The sequence below is a fragment of the Choloepus didactylus genome, chromosome X, assembly GCF_015220235.1.
Source record: "Choloepus didactylus isolate mChoDid1 chromosome X, mChoDid1.pri, whole genome shotgun sequence".
Classification (NCBI taxonomy): Eukaryota; Metazoa; Chordata; class Mammalia; order Pilosa; family Megalonychidae; genus Choloepus; species Choloepus didactylus.
This window is the reverse complement of record NC_051334.1, coordinates 63888513-63915898: the sequence shown is the minus strand read 5'-3', so window position 1 is coordinate 63915898 and position 27386 is coordinate 63888513. Positions and strand designations below refer to the sequence as shown.

General features: G+C 38.1%; 1 protein-coding gene and 1 pseudogene across 1 annotated transcript; one reads left to right on the top strand and one right to left on the bottom strand.

Annotated features, from left to right (window-relative positions):
- Nucleotides 1-16538: 16538 nt before the first annotated feature.
- Nucleotides 16539-18877, bottom strand: LOC119522180 (annotated as a pseudogene).
- Nucleotides 18878-25170: 6293 nt separating this feature from the next.
- On the top strand, nt 25171-25458 carry LOC119523259 (dynein light chain roadblock-type 1-like). The gene is given in 1 exon segment (XM_037822031.1): nt 25171-25458. A coding segment is annotated over 1 exon segment (288 nt).
- Nucleotides 25459-27386: the final 1928 nt, after the last annotated feature.

Genomic DNA, 27386 nt, shown 5'->3' with positions numbered 1-27386 from the left:
TGGACGGAAGACAGAATTTGAAAGTGATGAGCTGGAATACTTGGCTGATGAGGTTTCAAAACTAAAAGTTGTGGATATAGCATGGCTTCACCTTGCAGCTTATAGTAAAATGTGAGAGGACAGAGATAAGCTGAGAATTGAACTCTTGGTTTCAAAGAAACCAGAAATTGATGGCCTGAAAAACTCTGGGCTTCAAGGTTGTGGGATCCCAGAAGCTATAGCCACACATGAGGATTTAACCAAACATGGAACCCAGCTGCCATTTCAGTAAAAGTCAAGATTGGAGAAGGTGTTAAGCAGAAAGGATTTGTGGAAAGTCCTATTGTCTTTGACCCCCGTGTGCTTCATGCAAAGCCAACAGAATTTTTGTGAGATTTTTATAGATGGAGCTACTGCTGGTCTGGACTGGAGAAGACAGACAGGGAAAAAATTGAAGGAAAAATTTCTTCAAAGACAGAGCCATGGAGGTTGAGGTCTGGAGTCAAGAGGTCTCAGGCTGGGAGAGTAGAGTGGCCCACACACGTGGAAAGGGTGAGTTTGCCCAGACTTGGAGGGTAGGCCTTCCACCTCAATGTTCAGGAAAGGTGTTGCCACTTCAGGCCTCAAAAAGGGTGGAGCACATTCCCAGGGGACTGGGGAGAGCCTGGCTACCACCCCTCTGTTCTGAAGGGGTTGAGCATGTTCCCCAGAGATGGAAGAGTATCCAGGTACTGCCCCAATGTTTGAGGTGGGTGGGGCTGAGAAGGTGGTCTCCCCAATGTGTAGATATGTTAGAGCACTCACTCCAGCATTTGGAGAGAAAAGGGCTGCTGCAAAAGCCCTTAGGAAGGGTTAGACTCCTGCCCTCTCAAGCCCCAAGGATACAACATCATTCTGTTAATGACTCTCAGACTTTGAAATCTAATAGAGTTTGCCCTGTGGGTTTTAAGAACTGTTTTAGCCTGTCAACCCTCTTTTCCTTTCAGTTTCTCCTTATGGCAATGGAAATGTTTACCCTATGACTGTCCCTCCTTTGTATATTGGAAGTACATAACTTGCTCTAAATTTCACAGGTCCACAGCTAGAGGGGGATTATGCTTTTGACCAGACCATGCATGTATATGATTTTGATGGGATCTTGTACTTAACTATTGTTACTGAAATGATTTAAGTTTCTGTGATATTGTTGTGGGATGAATGTATTTTGTATATGGAAAGATCATGTCATTTTGGGCTCCAAGTTGTGCAATGTGCCAGTTTGAATATATGATATCCCCCAAAATGCAAAACACCATTTTATTTGATGTAATCTTGTGTGGGCAGACATATTAGTGTTGATTAGATTGTAATTCTTTGAGTGTTTCCATGGAGATGCCCCCCACCCAACTGTAAGTGATGACTCTGATTGGATAGTTTCCATGGAGGTGTGGTCCCACCCATTCAGCATGAGCCTTGATGAGCTCAGAGAGAAGGACCAAACTTGCTACAGCCAAGAGGGACACTTTGGAGAATGCACAGGATGTGAGAGAGTAGTTGCAGATGAGAGACAGTTTGAAGACAGCTGTTGAAATCAGACTTGTTCCAGAGAAACTAAGAGAGGACAAACACCCCAAGAGCAACTGAGAGTGACATTTTGAAGAGGAGCTGTGGCCTAGAGAGGAACATCTTGGGAGAAAGCCATTTTGAAACCAGAACTTGGAGCAGATGCCAGCCACTTGCCTTCCCAGGTAACAGAGGTTTTCCAGATGCCATTGACCATCCTCCAGTGAAGGTACCCAATTGTTGATTCATTACCTTGGACACTTTATGGCCTTAAGACTGTAACTGTGTAACCAAATAAATCTCCTTTTATAAAAGCCAATCCATTTCTGTTTTTTTTTTGCATTCCAGCAGCATTGTAAATTAGAACAGCCTCTTTGCTCTGTTTTTCTCCTTCTGGGACATCCATGACATGTATATTCTTGTACTTCATGTTGTCATTAAATTCCATGAGGGTCTGCTCATATTTTTCCACTTTTTCCCTATCTGTTCTTTTGTGTGTAGGATTTCAGAAGTCCTATCTTCTAGCTTGTTAATACCTTCTTCTGCTTCTTCAAATCTGTTGTTTAATGACTCCATTGTGTTTTCCCCTCTTCTATTATGAATTTAATTCCCATAAATTCTGTCATTTGTTTTTTTAAGCTTTCAAGTTCTTCTGTGTGGACACCCTGTGTCTATTCTTCATCTCTTTTGCCACACTTTCCTTCAATCATTGATTTGACTTAGGAGATTTGTTTGAACTTCTTAAATTAGTTTTTTCAACTCCTATTTCCTAGTGAAGTGTTAGTTTGTTCCTTTGGCTGGACAACATGTTGTGATTTTTTTTCTGGTCTCTATGCATCTGATTTTCTTACCTAGTTTATTCTGGTGGTCATTTTCTCCCTTTCCCCTAGGGTTTTCTTGTTGGTTGACTTTGTTTTCTATCTGTTCTTCATCTCTCTAATAGGCCAGTTTTCAGATTGGCTTTGCCCCCTTGTGTGCCCCAAAACCAGGATCCCACAGCAGCCTGCCTCAAGGATGGGGTCTAGGTCCTGGGCACCCCAGAAAGATCTCTGTGTGTGGTTAAAAACATCTGCTGTCTCCCAGTGGTGCTCTGTTTTTCACCAGCCAGCAGACCCAGGTTTGTTTTGTGACATTACTTTAATAGTTGGGTCATTTGTATTTCCAAGCCCAAACAGGGGCTGGTTCCAGAGCAGTGGGTATAGACCAGCTCCAGTGGGAATGAAATAGTGGGACTGCCCAACCAATGACACTGCCTAGTAACTCAATCTTCCTCAGAAGCATTTGTCTCTGACTCCAGGCTGCCTTTCATAGGGAAGGCTGAAACTCCTGGTTTCCTGTGCCCTCACTGTGCTGGCCAAACTCTGGGACAATATTGGTCTGTGCCCCCCCTTATTTTTGGCAGAGAACTCTCCAAATTCTACACATTTTCAGCTATCCCACATTCAAGGAAATGTCCACCCACTGCTGTTTCCCTCAGGGGTGGGGGAAGGGCCTTATTACCTAGGGCTACAGAAACAGTCTGTCCAATTTTCTCAGACTCTTAGTCTCTCACTGATCTGGGCCTTGAAATGTCTTCTCCTGTCCCATGGGTCTCCAAATGATGGGGTTTGTCTCACTGCTGTGAGAGAATTTATATTCTGTGTCCCTGAGGTGAATCCAGCTGCTATGAGAGACCAAGTGAGGGGGAAGGGAGAGGACCAGCCATTCTGGGACAGGATCTTCCTACCTGATATCGATCTCTGTCTTCAGTTCAGCATTTGTAGGAACATACTCTAATCTACCTCTTCTTCTGAATTCTGAAGAATTCATAATTATCTTTTTCTGATGTCACCCAGTAAGATCAGTTTTTAAAGGTTTTGTTTGGTGCCTCCACATTGTCTTCTTCATTGGTGTTTCTGTACTTTTATCCTCTTCCTTTGGATTGGCCATTATTTCCTGTTTTGTTGTTGCCTTGTACTCCTTTCTTGCCCATTTACATTTTAATATATAAAATGTTAGCTCTGGGATTTACTCCCTAGGATGTCTTTTTCTTGGTTTTGTATACAGTTTGTGATAAGTCAAAGATTTTCTTGAGTTTCAGCCCTCCTATGAAGAAGGTCTCCTATGGTGAATTCAGTGAGCATTGTTTTCTCTGTCTTTCTGTGTCTTGTCCTGGGCTTTTGCTTGTTAATTGTTTTGGAGTTCCCCTGTTTACAAAGGTTTGGTTGACCCTTCTGTTTCCCAGGAGACAGATCTCCCTCTCATGGATATTTGAATCTGGGAGACCTTTGTTCCAGACTCTCCCACTGTATAGTTTTATGCTCCTTTCAATTTCTGGGAGGAGGGGCACTCCAAGGAGGATTTTCACAAGTCAGCCTTTCTCAGTCAAAACAGGGCCATGGACCCATGAACTGGGCACAGACCAGCTCAAATGTGCCTTGCAGAGGGGATCAGGAATGGTGCCAAAATCTTCTCTGACAGCTCACCAAATCTAAACTTTTTTGCCTGCCCAGCAAATGCAGCCTTTATATCAACTGCCCCCCATAACCCCGATGAAGTGCTGTATCTTTAAATCTCCATGTCCTCCACCCCTGTATAGGAAGGTTGAAACAATGACTGCCACCACTTTCATGCAGGCTGTTTGAAACTATAGCTTCCCTGAGGGCTGGTACCAAGCAATATGAATTTGCTAATCAAAAGCCTTGATCAGTTATCAGCCATGTCCCATTCTTGGGGAAGAAGATTTTTGCATCCCTTTCTGTTCTCATCAGCTAGTGAGGGACTGGACCCTGCAGTGGCTATGGGGGATTGTATGCCAGTAGCCACCACTCATAGAGAGAGCAATTTGTAGTTATTTACCACAGTTTATCATCATTTTCCTCCAACATTTCCATGGATGCTATATGGTGTTCTTCTGGCATCTGGAGTTTCTAAATAGTTGTTTCAGACAGTCCTTGCCTATTTAATAGTTGTTTGGTGGGAGAAGTCATTTCTGGAGCTCCCTACCCTGACATCTTCCCCAGAGTCAACTCTTTCTTATACATTGCTATAAATTTCTTTCTTAAGTTTGCTTTACTGCATCCCATAAATTTCCTAGGTTATTTTCTCATTTTCATTCCTCCCAACATATGTCTTAATTTCCCTTGTGATTTCTTCTTTGACACATTCATTGATTAAGAACTTTTAATTCCCACATATTATGAATTTTCCAGGGCTCCACTTATTATTGATCTCTAGATTCATACATTGTGGTGGGAGAGATGCTTTGTATTGTTTCAATTTTGTAAAATTTATAGATGCTTGTAATGTGACCCAACATGCATTCTATTCTCATGCACTTGACAAGAATGTTCTTTTGACTATTCTTGGGTGTAGTGCTCTGTATCTACCTTATTCACTACTTGTTAACTTACGGTATTGTTCAAGTCCTCCATTTCCTCATTGTTCTTCCATTACTGAGAGTGGTGTGAAGTCTTGAAATATTATTGTAGAAATGTTTATTTTTCTCTTCAGGTTTCTCAATGTTTGCTTCATGTATTTTGGGGCTCTCTGATTATGTGCATAAATGTTTATAATTTTTATAAAAATTGTTATATATAATTTTATCTTCTTGGTGGATTGACACTTTTATTCATACATAATGTCTATTTTTGTCTCATAACAACTTTTGACTTAAGCATATTTTTTTACATTAGTGTAGCCACCTGGGCTCTTTTGTGGTTACAGTGCATGAAATACTTTTTCCATCCTGTCACTTCCAACCTATTTGTGTTTCTGGGTCTAAGATGAGTATCTTGTAAATAACATACTTTTAAAAATTTAATGTTATTGAGATTGTTCACATACCATACAATTATCCAAATATCCAAAGTGCACAATCAATTGCATCATATAGCTGTGTATGTATCAACACAATTATTTTTTTCAATTTTTAGAACATTTTCAAAACTCCAGAAAAGAAATAAAGACAAAAAAAGAAAACCCAAATGCTCCCACACCCCTAACCAACCCCCGTCCATTATTGACCCATACTATTGGTATAGTACATTTGTTACTATGGATGAAAGAATGTTAAAATACTACTAACTGTAGTACATAGTTTGCAATAGATATATTTTCCCTATATACCCATCTATTGTTAACTTCTAGTTATCATGTCATACATTTGTTCTAGCTCATGAAAGACGTTTCTAATATTTGTACAGTTAATCACAGACATTGTCCACCACAAGATTCACTGTTTTATACATTCCCATCTTTTAACTTCCAACTTCCCTTCAGGTGACATACATGACCCTAAGCTTCCCCTTTCCACCACATTCACATATAATTCAGCACTGTTAGTTATTCTCACAATAACATGCTACCATCACCTGTGTCCATTTCTAAACACATAAGTTCAACCTACTTGAACATTCTGCTCATAATAAGCAACTGCTCCCCAATCTTTAGCCTCATTCTATATCCTGGTAACTTATATTTCATGTCTATGAGTATACATATTATAATTAGTTCCTATCAGTGAGAGCATGCAATATATGTCCTTATGTGTCTGATTTATTTCACTCAATGTAGTGCCCTCAAGATTTCATCATTCCATTTTTTAAAAGATGGTTTTGTTCATACACCATACTTTCCATCCTAAGTAAACAATCAATGGTTCCCTGTATAGTCATATATTTATGTATTCACCACCCCTACCACTATATATATGAGGACATCTCCATTTCTTCCACAAAGAAGAAGGAAGAGTCAAAGAAAGTAGAGACAAAAGAAAAAGAAAAAGAAAGAAAAAAACATGACAGCTAAAAAATAACAAAAGGAAAGATAGAGTTAGTAGTATAAAAGACAGAGACAACATCACCAATGCCAAGAGTCCAATACCCCTCTCTTGTGTCCCCCTCCTATAGGCATTTAGCTTTGGTATATTGCCTTTGTTGCATTAAAGGAAGCATAATACAATGTTACTGTTAACTATAGTCTCTAGTTTGCATTGATTATGTTTTTCCCTAATACCACCCCATTTTTAGCACCTTGCAAGGTTGAAATTCATTTGTTCTCCCTCATGTAAAAACATATTTGGACATTTTGTCACCATTGTTGAGCACTCTATGTTTCACTGAGTTATACAGTCCCAGGCTTTATCTTTCCTTTTTCATTCTGGTGTCCCACATGCTCCTAACCTTCCTCTTTCAACCATACTCACAGTCATCTTTGTTTCATATACTTAAATTGCTGTGCTAACATCACCCAAAACTGTGTTCCAAACCTCTCACTCTTGTCTTTTCCTATCTGTCTGTAGGGCTCCCTTTAGTATTTCCTGTAGCACAGGTATCTGTTTCACACACTCTCTCATTGTCCATTTGTGGAGGATATTTTAAACTCTCCCTCATATTTGAAGGACAGTTTTGCTGGGTATAGAATTCTTGGTTGGCAGGTTTTGTATTTCAGTTTTTTAAATATATCACACCACTTCCTTCTTGCCTCCATGGTTTTTACTGAGAAATCTGCACATAGTCTTAACAAATTCCCTTTGTATGTTATGGATTGCTTTTCTCTTGCTGCTTTCAGGATTCTCTCTTTGTCTTTGATGTTTGAATATTTGATTAGTAATTGCCTTGGTGTAGGTATATTCAGATCTATTCTTTTTGGGGTATGCTGAGATTCTTGGTTCTATCATTTTATGTCTTTCATAAGAGATGGGAAATTGTCAGTGATTATTTCTTCTATTACTGCTTCTGCCCCTTTTCCCTTTTCTCCTTCTGGGACACCCATGACACATACATTCATGCATTTCATGTTGTCATTCAATTCCCTGAGACATTGCTCAAATTTTTCCAATCTTTTCCCTATCTGTTCTTTTGTGTAGGATTTCAGGTGTCCTGTTCTCCAGTTCCTGAGTGTTTTCTTCTGCCTCTTGAGGTCTGCTGTTGTGTGTCTCCATTGTGTTTTTCATCTCTTGTGGTGTTCCTTTCATTTCCATAGATTCCACCAGTTGTTTTCTTCAAACTTTTGATTTCTAACTTTTGTTTTCCCAGTGTTTACTTTATAGCCTTCATCTCTTTTGTTGCATCTTCCCTGACCTCAATGATTTGGTTTTTGCTTTTATTTAGCATATTTCTTTGAAAATCTCTAATTGTTTCATTAAAGTGAAACAATATCTCAACTGTGTCTTGTTTGAGGTGTAAGTTTGTTCCTTTGACTGGGCCATATCTTCATTTTTCCTACTATAGATTGTAGTTTTCTGTTGTCTAGGCATCTGGTTCCCTTGGATACCCCAGTCAGATTTTCCCAAACCAGAACAGGTTCAGGTCTCATAATGGGGTCATATTCAGAGTGTATCTTGGAAGAATGACAGACTTTCCTGTGAGGTTTCCAGTTGCTGTACTTTTCCTAACCTCCCAGCAGCTGGTGCCTGTCAGCCTGTCACTCCCAACTGGTATCAGGAGATGTGGCTTCTTCAGTTTCTGTTTTGGCTGTTTACCCCAGGCTCTGGGGTCTGGTTCTGAAGAGAAAGCTGGGCCCTACCTCCTTAGTCTTAGGTAAGGTACATCACCTAGACAGTTATCATCTGCATTTGAATAATCTCTCTGACTCTGTTATCTCCACCCCTGTCTGGGTCAGAGCACTGCAAACTGAAAATGGCTGTGGCTCTCTCCTCTGAGCCCCTAAGGTTGAGAGAGAGAAAAAGGGACAGAAAGCCCCCCTTTGGAGCCAATACACAGCCCCCCAGTTTCATTCATTGGCCAGAGGTAACACCTGGTCTTCTGGGTTACCCCTCCCAGGACAGATGAGTCTTCTGGTTTTTAAGGTCAGTCATCACTAAAAGCCTCTGTCTGCTTGTTGGGAGTTTGTAGCTTGTATTCAGCAGTCCTCAATTGTTAATTAAAACCCCTGTTGGAGCTCAGTTGAGCTATATTTTCTTGCTGGGAGAGTGCTGCTTTCTACCACAGTGAAGTTTGCAGTTAAGCCTGCCTTGGGGGCGGGGGGCTCCCAGAACAGTTCTGCAGTTTTTACTTAGCACACACACAAGAATAACAAGAATAATAATTAGAGTGAAAAAGAGCAATTGAAGTAAAAAAGAACACTGGGTACCTTTGTCTGTTTGTTTCCTTCCCCTATTTTTCTACTCATCCATCCATAAACTAGACAAAGTGGAGTGTGGTCCTTATGGCTTTCCCAATCCCCTTGTCACCCCTCATAAGCTACATTTTTATACAACTGTCTTCGAGATTCATGGGTTCTGGGTTGTAGTTTGATAGTTTCAGGTATCCACCACCAGCTACCCCAATTCTTTAGAACCTAAAAAGGGTTGTCTAAAGTGTGCGTAAGAGTGCCCACCAGAGTGACCTCTCGGCTCCTTTTGGATTCTCTCTGCCACTGAACCTTATTTCATTTCCTTTCACATCCCCCTTTTGGTCAAGAAGATGTTCTCCATCCCACGATGCCAGGTCTACATTCCTCCCCGGGAGTCATATTCCACGTTGCCAGGGAGATTCACTCCCCTGGGTGTCTGATCCCACGTAGGGGGGAGGGCAGTGATTTCACCTTTCAAGTTGGCTTAGCTAGAGAGACAGGGCCACATCTGAGCAACAAAGAGGCATTCGGGAGGAGGCTCTTAGGCACAACCATAGGGAGGCCTAGCCTCTCCTTTGCAGCAACCGTCTTCCCAAGGGTAGACAAAATCTACCATTCCTCCCAATCCAGGTTGGTGTATGATGTGTGGACAGTCACGGTTGTCCCTCAGCAGTTACTACAAATTATTTACGAACTGTTCCTGGTTGTTCATTAGTTTTTCCAGGGGACTAAATAAATTCCACTCCTCTCTCTGCTGCCTTCTTTCCCCCTCTCTTAATAATATGCTTTTTAAAAATCCATTCTGTGTAAGCTTTGTATCAATGTTGAAATTCTTGAACTTCTTAGCTGCATTTAATGGGATTGAATAAAAGAATGTTCTTGTTCATGGGAATTGTATATGTGAATTATAGTGTTTGTTCAAGGATGGGTGCAGCTTGCTCTCATATGTTCAGAAGACAGAGCAATAGATGATGGATGATAGATAGGGAGGGAAGGAGGGAAAGAAAAAATGATGGTGTGACAGCATGTTAAAGTTGTTGGATCAGGGTATCAGGGGAGGGGGGTCAGGGTATGCTGTATATGGGGTTTGTATTGTTTTTGCAACTGTTCCTGTAACTTTGAATTTATTTCAAAATAAAATTTCAAAAAATCCATTCTGTCAGTTTATGTCTTTTAACTGGAGGGATTAATCCATGTGCTAATCAAAGCAATTACTGATTAGGCCAGACTTACCAATAAGGCAAGACTTATTTTAGCCATTCTGTCCTTCATTTCTTATACATCATATAATATTTGTGTGTAGGTTATCTATTGTACTGAAAACAATTGCTCTCCCTTTCATTTCCATTTCTACTTAGATTTCCTTATGGCTACCATGAGGTTTGTATTTAACACCCTGTCTATATTATTTATATGGTAACATCCTGAGTCTATTATTTCTAGTTTTAAATAATAACATCTTAACTTCAACAATGTGCAAGTCTCTACTCCTATTCCCCTTTATTCCCTCCTTGTGATTTTTGTCACAAATTACATTTATATATTTTGGGTGCCCATAACATAGAAGCATGATTATTTCTTATTCAATTGTCTTATAAATTTTGTAAATAAATAAAAAATTGTGTTATAATACCAATAATAAAATGCTCCTAGCATATGTATTTACCCACATGTTTACCTTTACTGTAGATGTTTTTTATTCATACAATTCCAAGCTACTATATACTGTCCTTTCCTTTCAACCTGAAGAATTCCCTTTAGTATTTCTTGTATGGTGGGCTTTGTTGTGACAAACTCCCTCAGCTTTTGTTTATATGGGGATGTCTTAAATGCTCCCTCATTTTTAAAGCACAGTTTTGGCAGATAAAGTATTTGTGGCTGGCAATATTTCTCTTTCAGAACTGTAAATATGCCATCCCTCTATCATCTCATCTCCATGGTTTCTGATGAGACTTTGGCATTTAGTCTTATTGAGGATCCCTTTTACATAATGGGTCTCTTCTTTCTTGCTGCTTTCAGATTTCTCTCTTTACCTTTGGCATTCCACAGTTTGATTATGATATGTTGTCCAAGACATATCTATTTGGTTTTATCCTTTTTGGAGTTCAGAGTTCATTGGGCTTCTTGCATGTATTTGTTTGTGTTTCATCAATTTTGGATAGTTTGGGGCCATTGTTTCTTCCAACATTCTTTCTGCCTCATTCTCTTTCTCTTCTCCTTCTGGGACTCCCAAAATTCATATGCTGGTAAGCTTCACATGTTGCCCTCTCACTTCTTTTCATTCTTTTCTCTATCTACTCTCCAGTCTGAAGGTTTTCCTTTGTAGTCTTCTGATTCTTTCTTCTGCCTGTTCGAATCTTCTGTTGACTGCCACTGGTGATTTTTAATCTCCATTATTGTGTTTTTCATCTCCCCAAGTTTTGTTTGTTTCCTTTTTAAAATTTATGATTCCTGGTTTTGTTCATTTATCATCTTGAATTCTTTTAGTTCTATGTCTATGTTTCCCTTTGCTCATTGGACTTTTTTAGTATGGTTGACTGATCATTCTTGACTAGTTGTTCCAATTCCTGTTCTATTTTGTTCCTTTGAATGGGCCATATCTTCCTGTTTCTTTGATGTGTTCTTATCTTTTGTTGAAGTCTGTACATTTGATTATTTTGATGTGGTAACTCTGGGTGTCTGTTTCTCCCCTTCACCTAATGTTTTAGTATAGTTTGGCTGCACATTAAGGCTCTTCTTCAACCCTTCATCCAGTTTATACTGACATGTAGAACAGCCTGTGGTTAACAATTTTGTTTTTGTCAGGTTTCTGAGTCTATGTCTTGTCCTGGGTGTACACAGTAACGTCCAAGATTTCCTGAGTATGTGGAACAGTTTCCCTTCCAAGAAAGTAGTTCCTCTTCCCAGATTCTCTTCCCGGGGTCCATGACTGTGATTTTTGTAAGTTTTTCTTCCCTGGTAGCTTCAATCAGCTGAGCTCCATTCCCCATTATTTGGCCTGCCTTTTCACTCCAGCTTTCAGCACTGATCCATTCTGATTTCCTGGCTCACCTTCCCCTTTCTGCACCACTTTTCTGCCCCTATTAACTTCCAGGTTAAGGGATTCAGGCCTTACACATTTTCATTTGGGTGCTCTAGGAACCAGGCCCCAGTGGTCCTCAATGGGAATGCATTGGATCACAAATTGCCACCATGAATAGGTTAGGTTTCTGGGGCTAGCACGTGAGTGCATGCAGGCTGCCAAGTCATGCCATGAGTGTTCAAGCCTCAGGAACCCAACTGGAAATATGCATAGGCCACCCACCTGCCAGCAGCAGTCAATCAGAATCCTGGGTGTCCACACTACAATGTGCAGGGGCTGCTGAGCCATCACCAAACTGTCATGTGGATCTGAGCATGTGGGAGGGGTCTGGGCCAGTAAACATGTGCCATTCATCTCCTACTTTTAGGTGTTTTCTTCTATTGAGCATTGTTCAGTTGTTCTCTTGTCTTGATTGTTTTTAAGAGTTTTGAGATAGTTGGTTCTGCCCTTTTCTTTGGTGTTACAAGGGAGGAATATTCACTAGTATGTCTTACTTTGCTATCTTGATGATGGCACACAACTGATTTTTGAGTGTTGATTTTGTACCCTGCCACTTTGCTGAACTCATTTATTAGCTCTAATAATTTTCTCGTGGACTCTTTTGGGTTTTCTGTATATAAAATCATGTCATCTTTAAATAGAGATGGTTTTACTTCTTGCTTTCTAATTTGAATCTGTTTTATTCCTTTATATTGTCTAATTTCTCTGGCTAGAACTTTTAGTGCAATACTGAATAGCAGTAGTGAAAATGGGCAACACTGTCTTGTTCCTGATTTTTCAGGAAAGCTTAAAGTCTTTCACCATTGGGTATGAAACTAGCTGTGGCCTTTATCATGTTCAGAAAGTTCCCTTCTATTCCTACTTTTCTGAGTGTTAAGATAAAAGGATTTATCTCTCCATTGTGGTGATGCAAGTCAGGTCTCTATTCACCTGGCCTGGAGATTTTCATTTATTTAGAGTCAATGTGTCTTTAGTAGGTTCCCATCTATTCAGTCCCAGGGAACACAAGCAAAGATTACTGTTGGCTAAATAATTCTGAGTACCATGCCAGCTGCTTTGAGATAATAATTTAAACCTATGATTTTTTTCTGTTTTTCTTTCTGTAAGCACTGTAGCACAGTCAGAAACAGCTAGTATGCTCCAGAATCCTTGGACTCATCATTGCCATCATAAAATTGCATTAATACTGATATTCATTCTTCCAAAGCTTTGTGTTAAATAGGCACTTCATTCTTACCCACAAAAGACTATAGTGTAGTTAACTGTTCTTCTACTGCATGCTCTGTACTACCAATATCTCATTTTAACTGTTTCTTAGGTTATCATGATCTTTAAACTCATCTAGAAAGATATTAAATCTGAGATTCTATCTTTGAAATGTACTCTGGAGCCATTTCCTGTGCTAAATAGTGTATCGGTAAGGAGTCATTAAAATAGAAACCTCTCCAGTTATTCTAATATAAATGGGATTTAATATAATGAATTAGGGTAACATAAACCTGTTGGAAAGATTGAAGGAGTGAAAGATGGAAAAATTAAGAAACACTTCTAAAACATATGGACTAAAGAAGAAATCATATTTAAAATAAGACAATATTTTGACTGTAACTATAGAAAATCTTCATATAAAAATTAAGGGATGGGGGCTTCTGGGGAAGATGTTGGAGTAGAGAGCTAAAGGATACACTCCTCCTACAAAAACATCTAATAGGCAGAAAATGTCTGAGTCAATGGGTTGGGGGCTCTTAACACCAGGGGAGCACTGTACAGCATCCAGAAAAGAGCAAATGGGGAGACTGAGAAGCTGCAGCAAAAATTGTGAGTGAATCACTTCCGTGGCAGTGGCTGATACCAATCCCCCACCCTCAAGTCTTGATTCAGATATACTCTGTAGCTGGCTGCCCCAGACAGAAAGGAGAGTGAAGGTCCTTATCCCCAGGAACAGGGGAGGGACAAAGTCAAGTGCTGAGTGCAGTTTCTGATTGGCATATTTGGACTGCTTGTTTCTGGCTCTAAATCACGGTTGTAGTCTGCAAGGAACAGGGATCCCTGAGGTCACTGTTTCAACACTGCCCTGTGGAGGTTGAACAAATAAACTCCCCCTTTAGGTGTTTGAGGACAGGTTTGTTGAAGAGTGCCATCTTTTGGGCAGGACAGGAAAGTGCAGCTTTAGGGAGGGGAAAAAAGAAAGGCTTTTTGGCATCTTTCCTGATTCTGACCCCAGGGCCCTTTGGAACTGCTCTGGGCCCCTTTGTGAGTCCCTAGCCATGTTTTTTTTTTTTTTTTTTTTTTAACAATATTAACAATATTTTTATTTTTAAAGAAAACCTCAGCATTAAGAATGAATCCTATTTTCTTTGAAGCTGATCACTTTCCTATTAAAAGAAATAAAACAACAGTATAAGGATTACAGACAAATCTTTCTTCACACCTTGTGTGTTTACAGAATTCAAACAAATACTCACAAATCAAAACCTCATTCTATCATTAACCCGTGAACATAATAAATAAATTAGCTTTGGTAAGTTCTTATCTTGAGAAAAGATATTTTGCTCTCACAGCACACCAATATTTATATTAACAATCACAAACATGTCATTTTAATTTAGTCAGATACAACAGAAGAAAAAATCATTTCTACATTAATAGATCTCTGGAGATAGGAAAAATTTGATTTACAGCTCATATTCCATGCCTAATTTGCATTTGTCTTCAAATTATGAGAAACAATATTATAAAGGAATGTTTTGTCAAGTATCCATCACAAATATATTACTGAGGTGAATTTCAGGCACTTAACGTAATATATGAGGCATAACAAACTTGCTGTTCACAGTGCTACAGAACTCCCAAAAGAATGAAGGAAATGGCATTCCCAATGTCCCCATATATTAGTAAAATTTCCAGAGTCTCAAATATATCATTTACTTTCCTATGACTCAAGACAGTATTAGCCAAAGACAATCCTAAACCCAGCTCCTGCTTTAAAATATTTGTATAAATCATGAAATGTGACATGTCTGTACAATCATAGCAATTATTTCTTTAAGGAGACTAAGGTTAAATCTGTATACCAAACTATTTAGTTGAGGAAATTTCAGATTTTTCAGCTCAGCTATTACCTTAAAAATAAGCTTTCCTCTACATTATGAAACAAAGAATCCCTCCACAATTTCCAGGTTCAAACAAAAATTGGAACTTTTATTTTAGCACAACTTTAAAACATTCTCCTCTTTTAAGGTTCTGTAAAGTAAACTTGTTCTATTAAAAATATCTATTTATTAATCTATGTACTATGTTATACTATAATGTGTTTTGTCACCAGGTATGTTCAGATATTCCAAAGGAATGTTAAATGGAACAGTCACTTATATGAAACAACGCAATAGTGCAAAATGAACAAATTGAGGACAGTGTGTTTTGTTTTTGTCTTTTTTATGTGAGAGAAAAGCACAATGTAATTGGAGGTTTTTTGTTTTTTTAAAAACAAATATACATGTATATGTGTGTATATATATGTATATATACATGTGTATGTGTATATATACATATATATATATATATATGTATATATACACATGCCTGCACCATACACACAGAAACCTGTTCTTTCAAGCCACTTTTACCTAAGATAGATATGTGCACTGCCTGCTTGATAAGAACCATATTGCCAGAGACACATTACTTGTTTACCTCATATAGACAATCCCATTATTAAAGACAATTAGCATGTCTACAGACAATTTTAATCCATATGAGAGAGAAAGATGGAGAGACAGAGAGAGATATAATTCCACAGTCATGTTCTCAAATTAAACATAAATTATTCTTGTGGTGGAAATATACAATTTCTTACAGATGTAACATCAATCACAGTAAGTATCTCCTTTTGAAAAACCTAAATCCTGGGTATAGTAGAAAAGAGGCACTTCCACTATTTTATATACAGTTTGAACCCTATAGTGAGTTAGTTAATGCTTTCCAAACAAAACTAAGAGCATCAAGTACTAAAATTTATCCACACTTTATATAATTATTTAATTAATCTGTAAACAAAAAGGAGAACACATTTTAGAAGAAAATAAAGATCAATATTTTAAAGCTCAGGAGAAGAAAATGGAAAATCTCAAAACAAGAATCACCATTACCCATGTAATGTGCACCCTAGAAGTTATGCTTCCCTAAGCAATAGGGAATATGCAATTTAAAACTGAATATATATTCAAATATAACTTTGCTGTTCCAGGATTTAATGTGCTTACATTTTAAAATTTAATAAGAAATTTTAATTTGCTACATATTTAACTTAACCTTTGGAAAATTCATTTTGCCACCTGGATTGCAATTTTCTGGCAAAAGAAAAGAACTTCACAACCACTACATTCTTGCATTTCACAGACTGTACATATATCTTGCATAAAATAAAAAAGTATGCAAATTCTGGAACAGAAACTACAACTAAGAATGGCATGGAAATAATTTTGTGACAAACTGCAACTCATACCTGGTATATTATTGGTCAGCATCAAAAATTTACATCCCAGTTTCAGCAAAACATGGATATAAGTAGTACAATAAGGCAATCCCTCTATATATTCAATAAGGAATCACATTATGTTTGGGAATTTCAAGATTCAACATATGAAAATAAAATTCCAAATGTGAAACATAGACACAAAATAAGATTCTCTACTCTTTAACATGGGAAATACACTAAGCAGCTTAATGATATACTAATAAAAAAATACTACTATTCCACCAAACTCTGTGATTCTTAATAAAGTGAAGTTCAAAGGTACAATATTAGGTCAATATTGTTTGAAAATATATGGAAATTGTGGACTTTTTCTTTTGTATAGTATTTCCTCTTCCACTATCATTATAAATCTTCCCAGTTATCAGTAAGATTAGCTTTGCTTTGTCATCTAGTACTGACAAAATTTCCAGCTGACTTGATGTCCCACCTGGAGCTATTTCAACTGGCTAGGAGACTATATTTAGTAGAGCCTTTAGTAACATCTTCCCAGGCTGGCCAGGAAATATGGTCACTCAATGTGTCACTTGAATCAGCTGCTACATCTTTGAGAGCAATTTTTGGAGGCTCCCAACCTTCAATCTCATCTGTTTCTTTAGACTGTATATTCTGTTTTAAAATCAAATTGTCCCAAATTTCAGATTTCTTCTCTATCTTCAACTCTTCCTTTAATTGTAATTTTATTCCTTTAGACCTGGACTATTTATATCTTTCAAGTAGATGTTGTTCATCATCTTATTAAACAGAGAAGTCACTGCCATCCAGCCTTAGAAACTTGTTCCCTGAACCTGCACAGCAATGTGCAGTGGTGGTGACTTCCCCTCCCACAGGCCATCCTCCTCCTCATGGGAGTCATCAAGAAGCACTTTGCTCTTTTTAGCTTCCACATGCTCTAGGCAGGGTCTCCAGGCATTATCATCTGTCTTCTCCCACTCCTCCACCAGGTGCTGGCAAGCAGGTGGATGCTCAGGGTTTACAATTCCTGTGCTTGTCCCCTGCCATCTGCCACAGCTCTAACTGCCCCCAGCACTAGATGCTGCCTCTCCCTGGCCATATTTTGATCAGTTTAAAATGGGCAATTCTAAAGATCTAGAATAGATTGAACCAAGTGTCAAAAAAGAGTCTTAGAGCCAAGCAAGAGGCAAGAGAGAGAAACTGACCACCAGTGTAAACAAATCAAGGTAATCAGATGCCTAGACATCAGCAAAAAATTACAAGCAATACTAAGAAACAGGAAAATATGGCTAGTCAAATGAAAAAATTAAAAAATGGAGAATGCACAGAATTTGAAACCATTAATCAAAGTTGCTGAAACAAATCTCCTAAATAAATTCAAAGAGATGAAGGAAAATATGAAAAACCAAATAAAGGATACTGAGGAGACACTGGGTGTGTCTACGGAACAATAATGAACAGGAGGTATTTGTAAACACTATAAGATTTTATAGTGTCTCACACAACTGTAGGGATGCATGAGTCCAAATACTGTAGGGAAGCCTGCAAGCTGGCAACTCTGATGAGAGTTATTGATGAATTCCCCAGGAGGAGCTGATTGACTGAAGTAGAGAAGAAAATTCTCTCTTCTGACTGCTGATGTCATCACTTCTCCTTTTAAAACTTTCAGCTGATTGGATTAAAAGTCTCTCATTGAGCTGGAACATGAATGGACATTTGCCCACTGCTGTTTATGGTGGCAGTATTCACAATTCACAGTGGATGAAGGTGGCCTAAGGGTATTTCAACAGATGAACAGAATGAAGAAATGTGGTGTATACATAAAATGGATTATTGAGTGGCTACAAGAAGGAATGAAGCTGTGAGGTATGTAACTAGGTGAATGGACCTTGAGGCAGTATGTTTAGTGAAGTAAACCTGAAATGAAAAGACAAACATTAATGCCTCACTAATATAGACTAGCTGTAATGTGAAAACTCTGAGAATTGAATCTTAGAGCATAGGTTATCAGGGAGGAAGGCTTATTGTAAAGGTTCCTAGATTATAAGCAGTTATATCTATTCCTCAGTTGTAATGGTTATTTCTAAATTCTGAGATGCTGAGCGCTTTGTATATGATATTGGTGGTGTTTTAAAACTTTAACTTCTGTGTGAGACCAAAAGAAGAGGAGTTTATTTGGTGCAAAATCTACATTTTCTGTAACACTATGTAACTTACATAATGACATATAATTTAACTTGCATGGTCAGTTTATTCAAACACCATAATTACCTGGAATTTTGAAAAGGGAGTGAGATCTGGTTGGTTTGCACAGGTTAGTGTGAAACCATGATATATCCTAGAGTAATTTGGGCAGAGAATAAGAATATATTTGGAAAGCCCCCTTGAGGGACTGGGGAAAATGTGGAAATAGACTTTACCACATGGGAATTACTGATATTCTCACAAGCATTGGGGACTACCAATTTAGAAGGTTTGTGCCCTTGATCTTGGGGATTGTCCTTATGAAGCCTGTTACAGAAAAGGAGAGCCTAAGCCTACTTATAATTATGCCTGAATGTCACCCCCAGAGAAGGTCTTTTGTTGCTCAGATGTGACCTCTATCTCTAAGCCAACTTGGCAGGTAAACTCACTGCCCTCCCCCCTATATATACATGACTCCCAGTAGTGTAAATCTCCCTGACAATGTAGGGCAAGACTCCTGGCAATGAGCCTGTATCTGACCTCATGTGATTAAGACAGCCTTCTTGAACAAAAGAGGGAAGATAAAGGAAACATTAAAATTTCAGTGTTGAAAGTTTTCAAATGGAGTAAAGAGTTCATTTTAGTTTTTAGTGTATTAAAATAGTTAGAAGGAAATACCTGAAACTGTTAAACTGCAACTCAGTAGCCTTGATTCTGGAAGATGATTGTATAACTATGTAACTTACATGGTGTAACCATGTGATTGTGAAAACCTTGTGGCTCACATTCCCTTTATCCAGTGTATGAACAGATAAGTAAAGAAATGGGGAAAAACAAAATGTATAATAAGGGGGGATGAGGGATGGGATGTTTTGGGCATCGTTTTTTACTTTTATGTTTATTCTTATTTTTATTTTTTGAGCAATGAAAATGTTCAGAAATTGATTATGGTGATGAATACCCAAGTATATGAAGGTACTGTGAACAATTGATTGTACAAATTTTATTGATATTGTTCACATACCATACAATTATCCAAAGATCCAAAGTGTACAATAAATTGCCCCCAGTACCATCATACAGCTGTGCATCCATCACCACAATAAATCTTTGTTCAATTTTTAGAACATTTTCATTTCTCCAGAAAAGAAATAAAGACAACAGAAGGAAACTCAAATCCTCCCAAACCCCTAACGACCCCCCTCCATTGTTGATTCATAGTATTGGTATAGTACATTTGTTACTGTTTATGAAAGAACATTGAAATACTACTAACTGTAGTATATAGTTTCCAATAGGTATATATTTTTCCCTATATGCCCCTCTATAATTAACTTCTAGTTGTAGTGTCATACATTTGTTCTGGTTCATGGAAGAGATTTCTAATATTTGTACAGTTAATCTCAGACATTGCCCACCACAAGGTTCGCTGTTTTATACATTCCTATCTTTTAACCTCAAACTTTCCTTCTGGTGACATACATGACTCTGAGATTCCCATTTCCACCACATTCACACACCATTCAGTACTGTTAGTTATTCTCACAACATGCTACCATCACCTTTGTTCATTTCCAAACATTTAAGTTCAACCTAGTTGAACATTCTGCTCATACTAAACAACTGCTCCCCATTCTTTAGCCTCATTGTATATCTTGGTAACTTATATTTCATGTCTATGAGTTTACATATTATAATTAGTTCCTATCAGTGAGAGCATGCAATATATGTCCTGCAATATTTGTCCTTATGTGTCTGGCTTATTTCACTCTGTATATTGCCCTCAAGGTTTCATCATCAGCCCATTTTTTTAAAATGGTTTTGTTCACACCCTATACATTCCATCTTAAGTAAACAATCAATGGTCCCCTGTATAGTCACATATTTATGTGTTCACCAACCTCACCACTATCTATATAAGGACATCTACATTTCTTCCACAAAGCAGGAGGAAGAGTCAAAGAAGGTAGAGAGGCAAAAGAAAACGAAAAAAGAAAGAGAAAGGAAAACAACAACAAACAAACAACATGACAGCTAGGAAGCAGCAAAAGGAAAGATAACCTTAGATCAAAGTAGAATAAAGAGTCAGAAACCACCAATGCCACGAGTCTCACACCCCTCCCATATGCCCCCCTCTTATCTGCATTTACCTTGGTATATTGCCTTTGTTACATTAAAGAAAACATAATACAATGGTTCTGTTATTTATAGTGTCTAGTTTATGTTGATTTTATTTTCCCCCAATACCTCCTTATTTTTAACACCTTGCAAGGTTGATGTTCATTTGTTCTCCCTCATGAAAAAACATATTTGTATATTTTATCACAATTGTTGAATACTCTAGGTTTCACTGAGTTATTCAGTCCCAGTCTTTATCTTTCCTTTTTTCTTCTGGTGTCCCAAATGCTCCTAACCTCCCTATTTCAACCATATTCATAGTTATCTTTGTTCAGTGTACTTACATTGCTGTACTACTGTCACCCAAAATTGTGTTCCAAACTTCTCACTTCTGTCTTTTCCTATCAGTCTGTAGTGCTCCCTTTAGTATTTCCTGTAGAGCAGATATCTTGTTCACAAACTCTTTCACTGTCTGTTTATCAGAGAATATTTTGAACTCTCCCTCATATTTGAAGGACAGTTTTGCTGGTTTAGGATTCTTGGTTGACAGCTTTTCTCTTTCAATGTCTTAAATATATCACACCACTTCCTTGTTGCCTCCATGGTTTCTGCTGAGAAATCTGCACATAGTCTTATTAAGCTTCCTTTCTATGTGATGGATCACTTTTATCTTGCTGCTTTTGGGATTCTCTTTGTCTTTGATGTTTGATAATCTGATTATTAAGTGTCTTGGCATAGGCCTATTCAGATCTATTCTGTTTGGAGTACACTGCTCTTCTTGGATCTGTAATTTTATGTCTTTCATAAGAGATGAAAAATTTTCATTGATATTTCCTGTTATTACTTCTGGTCATTTTCCCTTCTCTTTTCCTTCTGGGACAAAAATGATATGTACATTCCTGTATTTCATTTTGTCCTTAAGTTCCTGGAGACATTGCTCATATTTTTCCATTCATTTCCCTATCTGTTCTTTTGTGTGTAGTCTTTCAGGTGCCTTGCTCTCCAGTTCCTGAGTTTTTTCTTCTGCCTCTTGAGATCTGCTGTTGTATGCTTCCATTGTGTCTTTCATCTCTTGTGTTGTGCCTTTCATTCCTATAAATTATGCCAGTTGTTTTTTCAAACTTTCAATTTCTGCCTTATGTATGCCCAGTGTTTTCTTTATACCCTTTATCTCTTTTGCCATATCTTCTCTAAACTTTTGAATTGATATAGCATTTGTTGTTTAAATTCCTGTATCTCAGTTGAAGTGTAAGTTTGTTCCTTTGACTGGGCCATAACTTCATTTTTCTTATATATGTTGTAGTTTTCTGTTGTCTAGGCATCTGACCTCCTTGGCCACTCTGGTTGTGTTTTCCCAGACCAGAACAGGCTCAGGTCCCAGAAGGAAGAAATATTCAGTATCCATTTTCTCTGGTGGTGTGTTTTAGAGGATTGACACACCCTGTGCTTTTCTGCCCCGCAAGTGGCACCTGTCAGCCTGTCACTCCAGACTATTGTAAGGAGATGTGGCCCATGGCTGTTTTCCCCCAGGCTCTGGGATCTGGTTCTGAATGGAAGGTGGCTAGTAGAGCTGGGCACCACCTCTTTCCTCTTGGGAAGATATTCCCCCTATAAAGAAGTCATTTGCATATAAATAGATTCTTTGTTTCTCTAATTCTGCTGTCTCCACCCCTGTCTGGGTCTGAGTGCACTGCAGGCTGAAAATTGTTGAGGCTTTCTCCACTGAGCCACCCAGGTTGAGAGAGAGAGAAAGGGACAGAAAGCCCCATTTCAGGTTCAGTCTATGGCCCCCAGATTCACTCATCTCTGGCTGATGAGTGAATCTGGGATAGCACCTGATCCTTTGGGCTCTCTGTCCTGAGACAGATACATTCCCTGGGCTCCAAGGTCAGTTGTCACCAAAAGCCTCTGTCTGCTTGTTGGGGATTCATAGGTTGTATTGAGTGGTTAACATTAAATTACCAGTTGGAGCTGGGCTGAGGTATATTCACTTGTTCAGAGAATGCTGCCCTCTAGCATCGTGAGGCTTTGCAGTTCAGGCTGCCATGAGGGAGGGGCTCTTGGCTCAGGTCTACAGTTTTTACTTATAGATTTTATACTGTGATCTCAGGCATTTCACCCATTTTAGAGTGTTGCATGACATGTGGTGAGTAGCATTTGTCTCCCAGCAATTATTCCAGATCTTTTACTAGTTGTTCCTCACGTTTTTATTAGTTGCTCTGGGGGGACTAACTAACTTCCACTCCTCTTTATGCCACCATCTTCTCTGCCCTTGATTGTATACTTTTGATTATTGTATGTGAATATATCAATAAAATTGAATAAAGTGTATCTCATTGCTGAACACAATCTTCTTAGTTGATTGTAGATGTAATCTGTCATAGATGCAATCAACTTACTAATGACTTAAGTCCATGAAATGTCCTCACAGTAAAGGTTAGGCCAGTGCCAGCTTGACCAAACAACTGGACTCCTTCATTTGGCCAAGTTGACACATGAACTTAACTCTCACAAGCACCAAGAACAATTAAGAAGCATGCAAAGTAAACCAACTGAACTTATGGGAATGAAAGGCACAATAGATGACATTAAAAATACACTAGGGGTATACAACAGCAGATGTGGACAGGCAAAATAAAGTATTAGTGACTTAGAAGACAAGTCATCTGAAATCTTACAGAGGAACAGAGAGAGGAAAGAATGGAAAAAAATTGAGCATGTTCTCAGGGAATTGAATTACAGCATGAAGCAAACAAACATGGGTGTCCCAGAAAGAAAAGAGAAAGGAAAATGAACAGAAAGAGTATTTGAAGAAACAATGGCCAAATTTTCCAACTCTTATAAAAGATATAAATATGCCTTTCCAAGAAGCACAACATACTCTAAAGAGAATTAATCTAAATAGATCCTCTCTGAGACACTAATCAGATGGTTGAATGCCAGAGGTAAAGAGAGAATTCTTAAAGCAAGAAGACAAAAGTGATTAACTACATACAAGGGAAGCCAAATAAGAATAAGACCTGTTTTCTCATCAGAAATCATGGATGCAAGATGGCAGAAATATATATCAAGATAAAGAAAGAGAAAAACTGCCAGCCAGGAATTCTTTATCTGGCAAAACTGTCCTTTGAAAAAGAGGTAGGGTTTAAAATACTGACAGTTCAACAGATACTGAGAGCATTCCTCAACAAATGACCTGTCCTACAGGAAATACTAAGGGGAGTTCTGTAGGCTTAAAGGATTAGACAAGAGAAGGAGGTTTTGAGTAGACTGTAGAAATGAAGATTATCAGAAAGGGTAACTAACAGGGTATAGAGAGACAAAAAAAGATATGACATATAAAAGCCAAAGGATAAAATGAATAAGGTAATCACTGTCTATTCTAGTTTGCTAATGCTGCTGGAAGGCAAAACACCAGAGATGGATTGGCTTTTATAAAAAGGGGGTTATTTGGTTACACAGTTACAGTCTTAAGGCCATAAAGTGTCCAAGGTAACATATCAGCAATTGGGTTCCTTCACTGGAGGATGGCCAATGGTGCCCGGAAAACCTCTGTTAGCTGGGAAGGCATGCAGCTGGCATCTGCTCCAAAGTTCTGGTTTCAAGATGGCTTTCTCCCAGGACGTTCCTCTCTAGGCTGCAGTTCCTCAAAAATGTCACTCTTAGTTGCACTTGGGATATTTGTCCTCTCTCAGCTTCTCTGGAGCAAGAGTCTGCTTTCAACAGCCATTTTCAAACTGTCTCTCATCTGCAGCTCCTGTGCTTTCTTCAAAGTGTCCCTCTTGGCTGTAGCTCCTCTTCAAAACATCACTCACAGCTGCACTGAGTTCCTTCTGTCCATCAGCTCATTTATATGGCTCCAGTGACTCAACTTGGACCCACCCTGAATGGGTGGAGCAACACCTTCATGGAAATTATCCAGAGTCATCACCCACAGCTGGGTGGGGCACATTCCAAAGAAACACTCAAAGAATTACAATCTAATCAACATTGATAACATCTGCCCACACAAGATTACATCAAAAATAATGGCATTTGGGGGACACAATATACTCAAACTGTCACACTGCCTTTATGATAATAACATTGAATGCTAATGGATAAAATTCCCAAATCAAAAGGCACATATTGTCAGAAAGGAGAAAACATATAATCTTTTTATATACTCTCTACAAGAGACTCACTTTGGACCCAAATGACTCAAATAGATTGAAAGTGAAAGGCTGGAAAAAGCTATTCCACTCAGAGTAACCAGAAAAGAGCTGGTAGCTAAACAGACAAAACAGACTTTAAATGCAAACTGTTATGAGACAATGAAAGACATTATATATTAATAAAAGGGTAATTCACCAAGAAGAAATAGCAATCATAAATATTTATGCACTCCAGCAGGTTGCCAAAAATACATGATGCAAACACAGAAAACTAAAGGGAGAAATAGACATCTCTGCAATGATAGCTGGAGACTTCCATATACCACTCTCATCAATATATAGAACATCTAGGCAGAGGATCAATAAGGAAGTAGAGATCTTGGATAATATGTTAAATAAACTAGACCTAAAATTCATATACAGAACATTGCCCACTAAAACAGCAGAATACACATTCTTCTCAAGAGGTCATGGGTCATTCTCCAAGATAGACAACATGTTTGGTCAAGAAAGTCTCAATAGTGACTGGGCTGGGTTAAAACATGGAGCTACCAGATCAGTCCAACATGGCAGATGTGGAGGAGACCCTAAAGTGACTTCAGAGCCAGAAGGGAGTGTAGGGAATCATCATGGTGAACACAGAAGGCATTCCCATCAAGAGCACCATGGATAATTTCACCACCACACAGTATGACAACTTCATGCACAACTTCTTGAAGGCATGGGGTGCTGTGTGTGAAATTGACACCCAGAATGACCTTACCTTCCTTTGCATTCACTCCAAGAGAAATGAAATTATCGTTGCACCAAATAAAGACTATTTCCTGATTGTGATTCAGAATCCAACTGAATAAGTCACTCTCTTGGATCCCTGAGTTATTCCTTAATTTAATTCTCCTGAGAATAATAGTGTTAATCATGCCTATCTGAATAGTGCATGGAAATCACCTTGGAGCCCTCTTGCCCCACCCAGCTGCCAAAGGTGGGCTGGCAGCTCTGCCCAACCCATCAAAGTAATCCCTCTTAGGGGCCCTTCTTTCTGGTCAATTTGGGGTTTGGAGCAAGAGTTTGTGAGAAGCCCACACCCTGCTTTCTACTGACCTTCCATTTACTTTACTGCCCTTCAGAAAGGCTTTTTTGTTAAGTTAAAAAAAACTGAAATTCTTAAAAAAGTTTCAATAAATTAAAAGAATATTGAAATTATACACAGCACTTTCTCTGATCATAATTGAAAAAAAACTGGAAATAAATAATGAAAAGAAATGGAGAATTCATAAATATACCTAGGTTAAACAACACACTCTTAATCAGTGGGTCAAAGAAGAAATTGCAAGAGAAATCATTAAATATCTTGAGATGAATGAGAAAAAGACCACAACATATCAAAATGTGTGGGATGCAGCAAAGGCTGTGCTGAGTGGGAAATTTATAGCCCTAAATGCCTACTTTAAAAAAAAAGGAAGAGCTAAAATCAAAGACCTAACTGCATATCTATAGGAACTACAAAAAAGCAAACCAATACAAAAGCAATCAGTAGGAAAGAAATAATGAAGACTAGAACAGAAATAAATGAAATTGAGAACAATGAAAGAAATAAACCCAAAAGTTGTTTCCTTCAGAAAGTCAATCAAATTGACAAACCCTAGAGGAACTGAAAAAGAAAAAGGAGAGAAGATGCAAATAAACAAAATCAGAAATGAGAGGAGAGTACTAAATCCCCACAGAAATAAAGATCATAAGAGTGTACCAAGAAGAACTGTATGTCAACATATTCGAAAACTTAGATGAAATTTCCTGGGAAACACAAACAACCTGTGTTGAACTGAAAAGAAATAGAAGACCTCAACAAGCCAATCACAAGAGATTGAATCAGTCATCAAAAACCTCTCAACATAGAAAATCCAGGACCAGATGGTTTTACAGGGGAATTCTAAGAATATTTCCAAGAAGAATTAATACCAATCCTACTGAAACTCTTCAAAAAATTGAATAGAAGACTGTATACATCATTCTATGAAATCATCACCCTAATACTAATGCCAGATAAGGATACAAGAAAATAAAATTAGAAGATTTTCTCTAATGAGTATAGATGCAGAAATCCTCAACACCATATTTGAAAATCAAATCTACAGCAAATTTAAATATTATACATGATAATGAAGTGGGTTTTATCCCAAATGTGCAACTGTGGTTCAACTCAAGAAAACAAATTATACCACATTAAATCAAAGGTGAAAAACTATATGATAATCTCAAAATTGATGCAGAAAAGGCATTTGACAAAATGCAGCATCCTTTCTTGATAAAAATACTTTGAAAGATACAAGTAGAAGGAAACTTCCTCAATGCTATAAAGGGTGTGTTTGAAAAACCCACAGCAAACATTATACTAAATGTTGAAAAGCTGAAAGATTTCCCTCTAAGATCAGTTACAATACAAGGATACTTACAGTCCCCACATTATTCAACATTATGCTAGACTTTCTAACTAGAGCAATTAGGCAGGAAAAAGGAATAAAGTACATCCAAATCACAAAAGTAGAAGTAAAACTTTCATTATTTGAAGATGGCATGATCCTATATTTAGAAAGTCCCAAAAGGTCTGCAACAAAGTTACTAGATATAATAAATGAGTTTAGCAAAGTTGTGGGATGCAAGATCAACATGAAAAATCAGTAGTGTTTCTACACACTAGTAATGAGCAATCTGAGGAGGAAATCAAGGAAAAAAATTCCATTTACAACAGAAACTAAAAGAATCCTTTAGTTAGGGATAAATT